This window comes from Ornithorhynchus anatinus, chromosome 5, assembly GCF_004115215.2.
Source record: "Ornithorhynchus anatinus isolate Pmale09 chromosome 5, mOrnAna1.pri.v4, whole genome shotgun sequence".
NCBI lineage: Eukaryota > Metazoa > Chordata > Mammalia > Monotremata > Ornithorhynchidae > Ornithorhynchus > Ornithorhynchus anatinus.
Genome location: NC_041732.1, coordinates 48070433 through 48083819, shown reverse-complemented (window position 1 = coordinate 48083819; position 13387 = coordinate 48070433). Strand labels below are relative to the sequence as shown.

Genomic DNA, 13387 nt, shown 5'->3' with positions numbered 1-13387 from the left:
TGTAGGCCCTTCCTTTTAGCATCGTGGTTGCATGTCCTCTGCCTTTACTGGTGAACATTCCATGTGTATCTTCAGTCCAGTTAATATTTTTTATTTTTACTTGCTAGCCACAGCCTTGAAAGCACTTTTCCCCCAGAGAGATGATTTTTTCTAGGTTTTTGCCAATTGCCTGAGGAGCCTGTTGCCCCTCGAAAAGAAGCACCTCTTCATCCCCAAACATATTCAGCATCTTACAAAACAGAAGGATTATCTAGCACTCACAGCCCTGTGGGCACTCCATATATATGCAAAAGCTCACCTCTTCCAGTGTGCCTTCCTCGATTAGTTCCCAGCATCCCAAGTCATATGAACTGACTACCCATCTACAGTACTTTCATTTATATATATCCAATTGTACATTCAAGTCTTTTTTATTATCAGAGATATTTGAGTGCTTACTCTGTGCAGAGCACTATACTAAGCACTTGGGAGAGCACAGTACAACAGACTTAGCAGGCATTTTCTTTGCCCATAACGAGCTGATAGTTTAAAATCTACAGTGGAGTTTAGAATCTACAGTATTTGCTCTGTAAATACTTTTATTTTTGTCTCCACCTTTAGAATTTAAGCTCCCTGTAGGCAGGGAATATGTAACTTGTACTTCCCAAGTGCCTAGTATTGCCAACCAGTGAGTGCACAATAAATGTTATTCTGACTACCATTTTTACTAGTCCTCCTCTAGAGGTTAAAATCCACAGCATGAGCCATCGGTAAGCCTGGTTTTTATTCAGGAACAGGTCTATCAATTCTGTTATAGTCTACCCCCCCAAGCGCTTAGGACAGTGCTCTCCACACAGTAAGGGCTCAGTAAATTGGTTGATTTTTATTCCTGGCTGTGGTTTGGATTTCACTGATGAACCCTGTGGACCATGGTGCATTCCTAAACAAACAAAAGGCACTGATCCGCAGCCAAGGCCGGGATATTGCCAGCAGGTGTCAAAGCTAATTTCCTTGTATTATCCCAGTATAAAAGCTCCCCTTTTTTAAAGCCCAGAAAGTTGTTCCACCTGCTGCAGGCAGGTTGCCCGGACTGGATGGTAAACTTGGGTCTGTGGAAGGTCCCTCACCTGATATTGCTCAGAAAAGGAACTCAAATGAGAACTCCTAGGCCTTGAGGCATTTAGGGAAACTGCCTGAATCCAATCTAAGGCTGGAGTGTTGTCTTTTGTGTTAGAAAAAAAAATGTATGTTACATGTTTTATTTCCCCTACTGCACTTCCCACAGCAATGAAGGCAGAGCACGGTTGAGGGGATGACTCAGGGAGCCATTGCAGTATCTGCCCTGGGTCCACACCCATTTGGAGTTTAGCCTGTCTTCTCTCCCACACAACTCACCCTCTCTTGCCTGTAAGACACTGTCCCATGCCCCCCACCCAAAATTCCTTCTTCATGCCCTTCACAATTTACCTTGTTGTAAGTTACCTTGTCCATAAAACCTTCCCCAGATAACTCTTTCAGACACTGCAATAAGTAACTGTGTTAGTACTTGTGTCTGTCCTTGTAGAGTTCAAGTTGGTTATGTCTCTGTTTATATATGGCATCCTGACTTAAGAAACAGCGTGGCGTAGTAGTAGAAAAAGTACAGGCCTGGAATTCGGAGGACTTAGGTTCTACTCCCAGGTTCACCACTTGCCTCCTGTGGGATTTTGGACAAGTCACTTCTCTTGGCCTCAGTTTCCTCATCTATAAAATGGAGATTCAGTAGCTGTTCTCCATCCTGCTTAGATTGTGAACCCCAGATGGAGCAGGGACTGTACTACCTGATTATTTTGTATTTACCTCAGTGGAGCTTATATAGAAAGTGCTTAATGAATACCACAATTATTAATTGATTATTATTAATAATTAGACTATGAGTCTCATGTGCGACAGGGATGGTGTCAGATCTGGTTGTCTTGCTTCTGCTCCATCCCTTAATACAGTTATTAGTAAATGGTAAGAATTTACTAAATAATACCATCGATTGATAACTAACTATATGTCATCGTATTTGTGTCAACCTATTTGTGTTTTCCCTGCCTTCTCCTATTAGTCTGGTAATTACCCAAGGGCTAAGGGCAGGGATTATGTCTTTAGGGAAACAGCCTAGCCCAGTGGAAAGAACATGGGCCAAGAAGTCAAAGGTGTCTAAACCCAACTCCACCACTTACCTGATGAGTGACTTGGGCAAAACAACTTCTGTGCCTCAGTTTCATCATTGCAAAATGGGGGTTCATGCTTGTTCTCCATCCTATTTATACTGTGAGTCCCATGCAGGCCTGATTATCTTATATGTACCTCAGCATTTAGTACAGTGCTTGGCATATAGTACATATTTAACAAATACCACAGTTACTAAATAAAAAATAAAAATTTTTTGGTATTTAAGCACTTACTATGTGCAAAGCACACAGTTATTATGATTGATGTTATTATTTTTTACCTCAACTGCACTCCCTAAGTATGAAGAACAGTGTTGGGCACACAGTAGATATTCAATAAAAACTGTTGATTGATTAACTGATGAGTAGGATCCATGTGTTTTAACCTCTTTTTTTTAGCTCATTGTGCCACTCACAGGGCCAGGTTTTGGGGGGTTTTTTAATATAAGAATTGTTTTCTTAGAAAAACATTTTTGGTTCCAAATCTAGGAGGGACAAGCCTAATGATCAGGCCATTACTGTTCAATGCGATTCTAATGTTTGCAGGGATTGTTCCATCCCATCGGACAATATTATTTTTGGAGCAAGCTATCACAAGTCCCACTTTCAAGCCAGCCCCAGGAGCACGTCAGTCTGTCACTTTCTGACAAGGCATGTCAGAGTTGTTCCACCTCCAGCCCTGTTCTTTTTGTTTTTTAATGGTATTTTTTAATTTCTTACTGTTAATTTTTACTTTTTGTTTTTAGTGGTATTTGTTCATTGCTTACTATTAATTTTTACTTTTTGTTTTTTAGTGGTATTTGCTAATTGCTTACTATGTACCAGGCACTGTAGATTCAAGCCAATCAAGTTAGACAAAGTCCATGCCCCACATGGGGCTCGCAGTCATACTCTCCATTTTACAGATGAGGTAACTGAGGCGCAGAGAAATTGTGACTTTCCCAGGGTCACACAAGTGACAGAGTCCAAGCACATCCGCCCACCCAGCCCCCTGATGTTGACCTGTGTTGCCTTGTCTTCCAATTCTTATGAGGTTTCTGCTTAAAAACAGCCATACCTTTCTGGATCCCATTGTGCCCTGGTGTTCTATCTGGGGCCGTTGACTCCCAGGTTTGAGCACCAAGTTATAGCATTGTATCTCACCTTCCAAGCCCATTTCAAGCTCAGAGCCAGGGCTCCCTTCTGGTCCAGCTTGAGGTCTGGAAGCCACATCCTACCAATACCATGTTGGGCTGGCCTCCAGATCCAGGCACGAACACCATATACAGGCCTGGACCCACATGGCTGTATCGCAGGTGACTCAAATTTACACTTGCAGCAGGAGAAAAGACTTTTTTTTTAAACAAAATCTGCCAGGGGTGTTGCAGAGAAGGAAAAATTAATTAGGACAGATGCGTTTTAGAGAAAAATAATGCAAAGCTGCATAGTTTAGTGGATAGAGCACAGGCCTGGGAATCAGAAGGTCATGGGTTCTAATCCTGGCTCCACCACTTGTCTGCTGTGTGGCCTTGGGCAAATTACTTCACTTCTCTGTGCCTCAGTTACCTCATCTGTAAAATGGGGATTGAGTCTGTGAGCCCCACATGGGACAAGAACTATGTCTAATCTTATTTGCTTGTATCCACCCCAGCACTTAGTAGGGTGCCTGGTACACAGTAAGCACTTAATAAATACCATAGTTGTTATTATTATCTTAGGCTGATCTGGTCATAGCAGTCACTGGTGGTACCTGTTTGTCTCTATTGTCTGTAGAGCCAAAGGGAATTAATCTTTAACATCCCCTTCACTCAATCAGTTGTACTTACTGAACACTAATTGTATGCAGAGGGCTGTACTAAGCACTTGGGAGAATACATATAACAGAGGGTTTTTTTTATGGTATTTAAGTGCTAATTGTGTGCTAAGCATTCTACTAAGAGCTGGAGTCAATATAAGATTATCAGGTTGGACTCAGTCCATGTAATAATAATAGTAACTGTGGTATTAGTTAAGCGCTTACTATGTGCCAGGCAGTGAACTGAAAGGGGAATTCAAGCAAATTGGGTTGGACACAGTCCCTGTCCGATATCCCTTCAGTCTCAATCCCCGTTTTACAGCTGAGGTAAGTGAGGCCCAGAGAAGTGAAGTGACTTGCTGAAGGTCACACAGCAGAGCCAGGATTAGAACCCAGGTCTTTCTGACTCCCACTGACTCTATCCACTAGGCCACGCTGTTTCCCTCAGTTTCCTTCTCAGTGAGATTTAGAGGCTTAGACAAGTGTTGAGTATTTAGAACTATGCAGGAAGATGCTGAACTACAGTGGGAAGGTCAGCAATCTACTTTCAAGGAAGGTTTCTATCTGGTCTTTCACTGGACTCTAGGCAGCTGGCTGGAAAATGTTACCAATGCCAAGTTGGCATTCTCCTCCGTGTTCTGCCTGCACTTATTTATCCGATTATCCTTCCAAACTTATGCTAGCCCTAGCTATGGCATTGTTTCATTCTCCTCCAACTATTTGTGAATGGCTTGTATAATTCATTCAATCGTATTTAGAGCTTACTGAGTGCAGAGCACTGTACTAAGTGCTTAATAATAATGGTACTTTTTAAGCACTTACTATGTGCCAAACACTGTTCTAAGCGCTAGGGGAGTTACAAATTAATCAGGTTGGACACAGTCCCTGTCTCTCATGGGGCTTACACTCATAACCTCCATTTCACAGAAGAGGTAACTGCGGCCTAGAGAAGTTATGTGACTTGCCCATGGTCGCTCAGCAGACGTATGGTGGACTGGGATTAGAACCCACACCCTTCTGACTCCCAGGCCCCTGGCCTATCCACTCAGCTCCCCTATGCCACTGCAAGCTCATCTAGGGCAGGGACTGTGTCCCTTCCTCTTTCAATTCCTCTGCACACAGAAAGCACTCAGTAAATACTATCGATTGGTTGACTGAGGAGCGGCAAGTCTTTCCCAGCTTCTTCAAGTCTCCCTCCACACCCCCAGAAAGTCCCAGAAAGAAAGGAGGAGCTGGGATGCGGCAGATTTTTATTGAGTGGTTCTGGCTATAATAGAGCTAGATAGAAGCCAGCACATCAAGACGGCACAGTGACTGAGCAGTGTTGGGCCTAGGTGGAGGTGAAAATGGATTCCCCCAGGGCCTTCTCTTGGCCTATGCTCTAAGCCCCAGGCAGGGAGGGTTTTCCAGAAGGGATACACCCACTTTTCTCCTCTCCCACCTCCCGGCCAGTCTCCCGTCCCTCCTGGCCTGATCCTAGGCACCCCCAACAGGTGAGAAGTAGGTGCAGGGGGGCAGTGGGAGGTGGCTGTGGGGATGGGAGTGACTGTAATCTCATTGTGGGCAGGGGATGTGTCTGTTTGTTGTTGTATTGTACTCTCCCAAGCGCTTCCTACAGTGCTTTGCACACAGTAAGTGCTCAATAAATATGATTGAGTGAGTGAATGAAGCAGACCCCCTCTCAGGGGAGGGGATGGGCATCAGGTGACCCAGACAAGGCAGTCAGACATGTCTCTGAAGTTGGTAGACTTGGTAGTCCTGCAGACTGTAAGATCCTTGAGTAGGGAACATGTCCCCCAACCGTGTTGTATTGTACTCTCCCTAGTGCTTAGTTCAGTGCTCCGCACACAGTAAGTCTTCAATAAATAACCTTGATTGATTGATTGGTAAATGGATTGATGACAGTAAATAGGGCAGAGAGCAGTTGCTGAGCGCTCTCCTCAGGGACCCAGGTTGCAGAGTGGACAAGTTGAGACCCTGGTCCTGCTGTCAGTGAGGGAGAGGGAAACAGGAAGAGGAGCCGGGGAGGTCGCGGGTTTGGGGGTCGGGGAATGGAGGGGCAGTCATTGGGTCAGGGCCTGGATGACATCCTTCACCAACATGGTACCGATCACCATCTTCTCGCTGTTGACCGTCAGCTGGGCCGCCCCACCCTCCTTGATATCCAGGGTGATCAGGACCAGGCTCCCACTAGTAACTGTCTTTGCGGCAAACCTAGCAAAGGAAAAGGAGGATGAGCGAGGGCAAGGCCGCTCCTCCGTAGCTGCCACCCTGTACCCAGCCTGGCCCAGCATGCACCCCATGGCCCGAGGAACTAGCTGGGCCCACTTCAACTCAAGTCCACCTCGTTGTGACCAGGGATTGTGCCTGTTTATTGTTATATTGTACTCTCCCAAGTGCTTAGTACAGTGCTCTGCACACAGTAAGTGCCCAATAAGTACTATTGAATGAATTAGCACAAGGCCTCTACTGGCTCCCTTCCTCTCCCCACTGCTCTCCCACAGGCTGCAGGATCAAGCAGTTGCCCCCCTCACCCAGCTGACTCAGACTTGCCCTAGGCACTGGAAACCTACGGAAGTGGTCACACTTACCCCAGATGCTAATTGGTCTCTCAAGATTTCAGGGAAATTGTGGGGCCCACCCAGGTAGTTCAGATTGGCAGGCAAGGAGTGGAAGAAAGAGGGAAGAGAAGAATGGCCAGAAAGGGAGTGGAGGGAGGGCGGCCCTACCACTATTACCTGTATTCCTTGTCTGCCCCACAGGGCACCCGGCTCACATTAGCAGCAGAAGTCACTCTCTGTACCACAGCATGGTCATTCCGGCATTTTTCGGGTAGGGTCAGTTTCTCCGTGATCTCGCTCATCCCGGTAAGCTTTCCTGGAAGGTAGAGGAGTCCGGAGAGCAATCACAGAAAAGCCCTGAAAGTCAGAGAAGCCCTAGGTGGGGCAGGAGATGCTGCCCTCGGTTTCCAAGGGGAATGAGGACTGGGTTTTTGTGTTTTTGTTTTTTTAAATGGTATTTAAGTCCTCACTAGGTGCCAGGCACTGGACTAAGCACTGGGGTAGTTGCAAGGTAATTAGGTCCCACATGGCTTTCACAGTCTTAATCCTCATTTTACCGATGAGGTAGCTGAAGCACAGAGAAGTGAAGTGACTTGCTCAAGGTCACACAGCACTCAAGTGGTAGAGCCAGGATTTGAACCCAGGTCTTTCTGACTTCCAGTCCCATGCCCTAGTCACTAGGTCATGCCCCCTCCAGCCCTCAGACTGCTTTTGTTTTGTCCCAGGGGCCCTGATGTAGGGCTATTCGCTGAGGACTCAGAATAAAATGTAGCATGGCAAAGTCTGAGGAAGGGGAACCTGTAGAGGGAGGGGGCTTGGGACACAAGTGGCATGAAAGGGAGATGAGGCCTGTCCTAGAGTTACTAAAGGATTGAGATATCCTAAGAGGAGGAACAGTGGTGTGGGGCAATAACCCCCATCCTCAAACTGAGGTCAGATGAAGGCTATCATTTTAGCAACTCCACCAAGTTTTCTGCCTCCTCTCTCTTGTCTTCCCCCCATTTCTTGTAACTACTCATATAACTGGCCAAAGAGAACACAGCTCTCTGTCTTCAGGACATGCATGCCACAGTCCCCCGTGGAGAGGAAAATCTAACCAATAAATCATTGAAAGAGGAGAGACAGACTTGGCTACATTTCTTTTGATCTCACAGTGTGATTCTCAAGGCTCTGTTTGCTTACTTTAAAGTCTGTAACTCTAGAGGTCATGCTAATCTGCATGGTGGAATACTAAAAACCACGATCTCATTGATCCTGCCCTAGGTAGGGTTGAGGGAAATGGGGAAATGATGGAAGGAGAGAGAGCTATAATTTTTGTTTTCTTAGGCTATATCACTGTTTGTATCATTTCAGTCTTTCCTTTTGTGACCTTTTCCAGGCTCTCCAACTGTTTGATTCTTGGATTGTAAAGCCCCAGTGGGGCTGAAGCCATTTCAAAACTGCTCTTTTCCCCAGTGCTAAGCACAGTGCTTCACAGGGAATAGGTGCACAGCAAACGTGAATGAATGAATGAGAGGGGAGCAGAGACGGCTGCAAGCATTATTGATGCTCCTCAGGGGTTACCACAGGCACTATGGGGACGGAGGGAGCAAGCTTTACTCCTCCATCGTGGAATGAGAATAATAATAATAATTGTGATATTTGTAAATTCTTACTATGTGCCAGGCACTGTACTAAGCACGGGGGTGGACACAAGCAAATTGGGTTGGACACAGTCCCTATTCACATGGGGCTCACAGTCTTAATCCCTGTTTTAGAGATGCGGGATTAAAGGAAGTGAAGTGACTTGGCCCAGGTCACACAGACAAGTGGCAAAGCTGGGCTTAGAACCCAGATCCTCTGATTCCCAGGCTCAGGCTCTACCCACTGGGCCACAGCTGCTTCTTAGGGACCTTTCAGGAGGTCCCTTGGCAGCCCACACTTGACCACTTCTGGCTTTAATATGAAGCCTAATGAAGCAAGAGCACGGCCTGGCCAAAGAGAGGGGAATAAAACAGGGCGGCAGGGGCAGCAGCCATGGAAGCAAGTCTCTCTGATTCCCTCTCACCCCACTTGTTGTGGGCAGGGAACATGTCCACCAACTCTGTAGTATCGTACACTACCAATTGCTTAGTACAGTGCCCTGCGCACCTTAAGCACTTACTAAATACCATTGATTGGGGTCCTCCAGCTCTGTGGCAGAGCTCCAAGGAGCTGGCTACAGGGCCCGGGGGGGTGGGGGGATGGAAGTTTAGGGAAGACCACATTTGGCTTTCCAACTTGCAGGAGCAGTTGGGGGCCCAGAGGTGGTAATTCCCCCAACTTCCGGGCCACTCCCGGCCAAGGGTCCCTGGCCATCCCCGGCTCCCGGTCCCTGAGCCGAGGCTGAGAAATCCCGATGGTTGACAGGCCCCACTCATCACGCATGGGACAGCCATTCAGCTCTCAGACGTTTCTTGGGTTGGAGAGACTGCTCTCCCGGGGGGCTTTGGGATGGGGTAGAGGCCTGCAGATCTCAGACATTTCTGGGGTTGGAGACGGGGGATAGGAAAGGGCTGGTCTTCTAGAGAGTTTAGGGTTGGGGAGGTCGAGGCCCAGAAAGGTGCTCGCTCACCTTGCTCCTTCTTGAACTCATTTTCACTCATGAATACGGGGGCCATCAACTCTCCCACCGGTGGCTGGATGGAGACGTAGAACTGGCGGGTGTGGGTGCTAGAGGAATGGGGAGAAGCAAATGGGATTGAGGGAGAGGAGGTGGGCTCTTACTCTCTCTGCCCCCCAACCCCAGAAAGTCAAATGCCCCAGGAAAATTCCAGGAGGATTTTGCCATTTTTGCCCTGCCCGCTTCACCCAACCTGGGTGGTGAGGGAACACTCTGAGGTAGGTGGGGAAAAGGTTGCCCATTCTCATCTGGAGGAGTTGGGAACATTGACCTGGTCCAAGCCATTCCCACAGAGGCTGGTTCAGTGCTGGGGACACAGACCAACCTGAATTTTCATTTCCAATAATCCAACAGTTAGCTGGCCTGTAGATTGTTGCTCCTTAAGGACAGTGGTCACATCTCATTCAGGAGTACTTTCCTAAGAGCTTAGGACATTACTTGGTGCACAGAAGGGGCTCAGTAAACACTACGGGTAGATGGATTGGGTATGGAGGGCAGGGCCCTTGTTCTTTAGGCATTTCTCCCCCAACCCCCCCACCCCACCCCTTTGCTCCCTGTTCTCATCCTAGACTGTAAGCTCAGTGTGGGCAGGAAATGTGTCTGTTCATTCATTCAATAGTATTTATTGAGCGCTTACTATGTGCAGAGCACTATACTAAGTACTTGGAATGTACATTTCGGCAACAGATAGAGACAATCCCGGTCCAGTAACAGGCTCACAGTCTAGACAGGGGAGTATTGTAATATTGTACTCTCCCAAGTGCTTAGTACAGTGGTCTGCACACAGTAAGCACTCAATAAATACAGCTGACTGACTGACAGACTAATGGTAGCAAACAAACCTTGCTTGGCCCCCTCCACTTGCCACCAGGAGGTGGCATGGGTAGGCAGTCCGTGTGGTATTAAGCGCTTTTTAATGGTATTTGTTAAGCGCTTACTATATGCCAGGCTCTGTAATAAGTGCTGGGTAGATACAAGATAAATGGGTTGGACAAAGTCCCTGCCCCACGTGGGGCTCGCAGTCTAATCCCCATTTTACAGATGAGGAACCCGAGGCCCAGAGAATAATAATAATAATTATGGTATTTAAGTGCTTACTGTGTGCCAAGCACTGTTCTAAGATTTTTGAATCTTATTTCTAAATTGTAGTTCTAAGATTGTTCCGTTATAGATACAAGGTAATCAGGTTGTCTGACGTGAGGCTCACAGTCTTAATCCCCATTTTTACAAATGAGGTAACAGGCACAGAGAAGTTAAGCGGCTTGCCCAAGGTCACACAGCAGACAAGTGGCAGAGCGGGGATTAGAACCCAGGTTCTTTTGACCCACAAACCTGTGCTCTTTCCACTAAGCCACACGGTGACAGCGAAACTCTCAGCAGGGACCTAGTTTGGGGGGCCAATCCCACCCACAGCTGCTCCCTCCCTCTCTCCCCCCAACCCTAATCCCTGCCCAGAACCAGCAGGCCGGCCCCACCCCTGCCCCAAACCTACCACAGCTGGAAGTTAGCCGCCTGGGTGGAGTCGCAAAAGTCGATGCCCATGATAGCTGTGAGAGTATCCCCAGATGCCAGGGATTCTGAGGGTGCAGAAGTCAGAAACCACATCAGTCTTCTGCTGCTTTTCATCACCTCCTCCCATGCCCCTGATTGGCTCAAAACTCCCTAGTCTTGTTGGCCCAGCCCTCATCCTTAGTGCTTAAGGATCTGTGGCCGAATTTTACTTTCCAAGCGCTTAGTACAGTGCTCTGCACACAGTAAGTGTTCAATAAATTCGATTGAATGAATGCGTGAATGAATTACGACTTTTGAGTCAGTCTGTCAGTCAGTCCTATTTACTGAGCACATACTGCGTGCAGAGGTCTGTAGTAAGCGCTTGGGAGAGTATGGCACAACAATATAATACTGTTATTGTTTTAACAATATAACAGACACATTCCCTGCCCACAACCATCGTACAGTCTAGAGGGGGAGACCAACATTAATATAAGTAAATTAAGTGCTGCAATAGGTGCACACAATTTGTGATTATAATTCAGCTCTTTCATCCTGATATACTTGCACTGCTTCCCTTCTTCCTCCCGCTCCCATTATTTGTAAAGAATTCTTGCCTGCCTGCCTCCCCCATTTGTAAATTTTTCGAGGACAGGGAGAGTATATCCTGCTTCAGCGGTCCTCTTCCAAGTGCTAGTAAGGTGCTTTGCCCTTAGTAAGTACTCAATAAATACCTTTGATCGATGGATTGAGCCCAGCCCAAAGGGTCTCCCAGCATTCCATCCATTTTCTCACTCTCCTCGGGCATCACTTCACATCCTTATCACTTTGCCTCTCACCCTACCATTCACACTACATTCCCCATCTAGCATTCCTGCCTACACCCCTTCCTCCCTCCCTTTTTCCCAATTTGACAATCTCCCCGTCTCCAGACTTCAAACTACCAAACAGATAGAAACAGATGCATGCACTTTACAGGAAAAAGAATTTTAGGGCTGTCCACAGCTAGTCAGCTGTGTTTGTCTCACCTTGTGTGCTGTCTATACCACCTAGAATGCAAGCCGTAGTGGGCAGTGAAGGGACCTTTGTACTATGAGCTGGTACAGAGCTCTGACTGAATCAATTTTGTATTAAAAAGTTGTGGTCCTGATCCTTTACTTATGGTGGATCTCTGCATGATCTCAGAACATGGTATAGGTGGGGTTCCTCTCCCAAACTGATGGAATTGGAGGGGGGGAGTCTCCCTTCTCTTATCCCATGGAATTTCCAGAATTCCTTGGGGGAAATTTGAGGTCCAGGATTGTTTTTATGGTCTTTAAGTGATTCCCATGTGCCAGGAATTGTGCTAAGGACACACAGTCAAGTGGCAGAGGCAGGATTAGAACCCATGACCTTCTGACTCCCAGGCCCATGCTCTAACCACTAGGCCAAGCATTATTAAGGTCACAAAAGGCCTTCTCTGATTAATCCCTCTTTTTCCCAGCTCACTCTCCCTTCTGCTTCATCTGTGGAATTGAATCTGAGACCTTTGGACAGTTGATATTTGCTCCACCTCCAACCCCACAACTCTTATGTACATACCTTTAAATTATATAATATAAATTACTTATTCAATCATATTATTGTCTGTCTCCTCCTCTAGACTGTGTTTGTTATGGACAGGGAATGTGTCTGCTATTTCTGTTGAATTGTACTCTCCCAAGAGCTTAGTATAGTGCTGTGCACAGAGTAAGTGTTCAATAAATAAAATTGATTGAAAATGGGTATGGCTGGGGGTGGGAAGCATCCCTTGATACCATGGACTTTGTGACCAATAGAAAAGTCAAAAACACAGTTTTTCATTGTTATAGCCAAAGGGGCTGGGAACCATACTGCAATAATAATATAATTGTGGCATTTGTTAAGCACTTACTACGTGCCAGGCACTGAACTAAACACTTGAGTAGATATAAACTAATCAGATTAGACACAGTCCCTGTCCTACAGTGTTCACAGTCATAATCCTCATTTTAAGATGAGGTATCTGAGGCATAGAGATGTCAAGTGACAACGTGACACACAGCAGACAACTAACAGAGCCAGGGTTAGAATAGCACAGAAACTAGTGACTGCTAGCAGTCACTATTTTGGTGCTTCCTGCCCACCTTTCTTGGGGAAGAGCATCAAGGGGCTGATGAGGGCCCCTTCCTCTTCCAAAGATTCTGGAAGTGTCCTTCCTTGGGGCATCTCCTCCTCCTCCCCTTGGGGAACTGCCCTTGCCTTCGAGGGACGGGATCCTGATCACTGCTGGTCAGAACCTCCTGGGTCAGGTGGGCACATGATAATGTTATAACCGGACACGTCATAGCAGGGACACATTGAGGATCCAGGAACTGCTAGATTTGATTGTTTTGGGGTTGCACGCCTCTGTACCTCAAGACTATGCAGCTGTGATTTGTCCTCATAATAATAATAATAATAATGATAATGTTGATGTTTGTAAGCATTTACTATGTGCCAAGCACAGTTTTAAGCACTAGGGTAGAAACAAGGTAAAAAGGTTGACCCAGGTGAGGCTCATAGTCTTAATCCCCATTTTACACATGAGGTACCTGAGGCCCAGAAAAGTTAAGTGGCTTGCCCAAGGTCACAGCAGTCGAGTGGCAGACCTGGGATTAGAGTTTACGTCCTCTGACTCCCAAGCCTGTGCTCTTTCCACTAAGCCACACTGCTTAGTCCCCTCTCAATCCCCACCAGCACC

General features: G+C 46.7%; 1 protein-coding gene across 2 annotated transcripts in view; it reads right to left on the bottom strand.

Moving 5' to 3' along the window:
• Window positions 1-5187: 5187 nt before the first annotated feature.
• AP3B2 (adaptor related protein complex 3 subunit beta 2) overlaps window positions 5188-13387 on the bottom strand; it is a 48582-nt gene continuing 40382 nt past the window's right edge. For both annotated transcript variants that reach the window (XM_029065540.2, XM_029065539.2), the window contains exons 23-26: window positions 10649-10733; window positions 9109-9206; window positions 6693-6831; window positions 5188-6168 (exon numbers count right to left, since the gene is read on the bottom strand). In XM_029065540.2, the coding sequence (XP_028921373.1) occupies window positions 6018-6168; window positions 6693-6831; window positions 9109-9206; window positions 10649-10733 (473 nt within the window). In that variant the 3' untranslated portion in view covers window positions 5188-6017. The remainder of the gene's footprint in view (window positions 6169-6692; window positions 6832-9108; window positions 9207-10648; window positions 10734-13387) is intronic.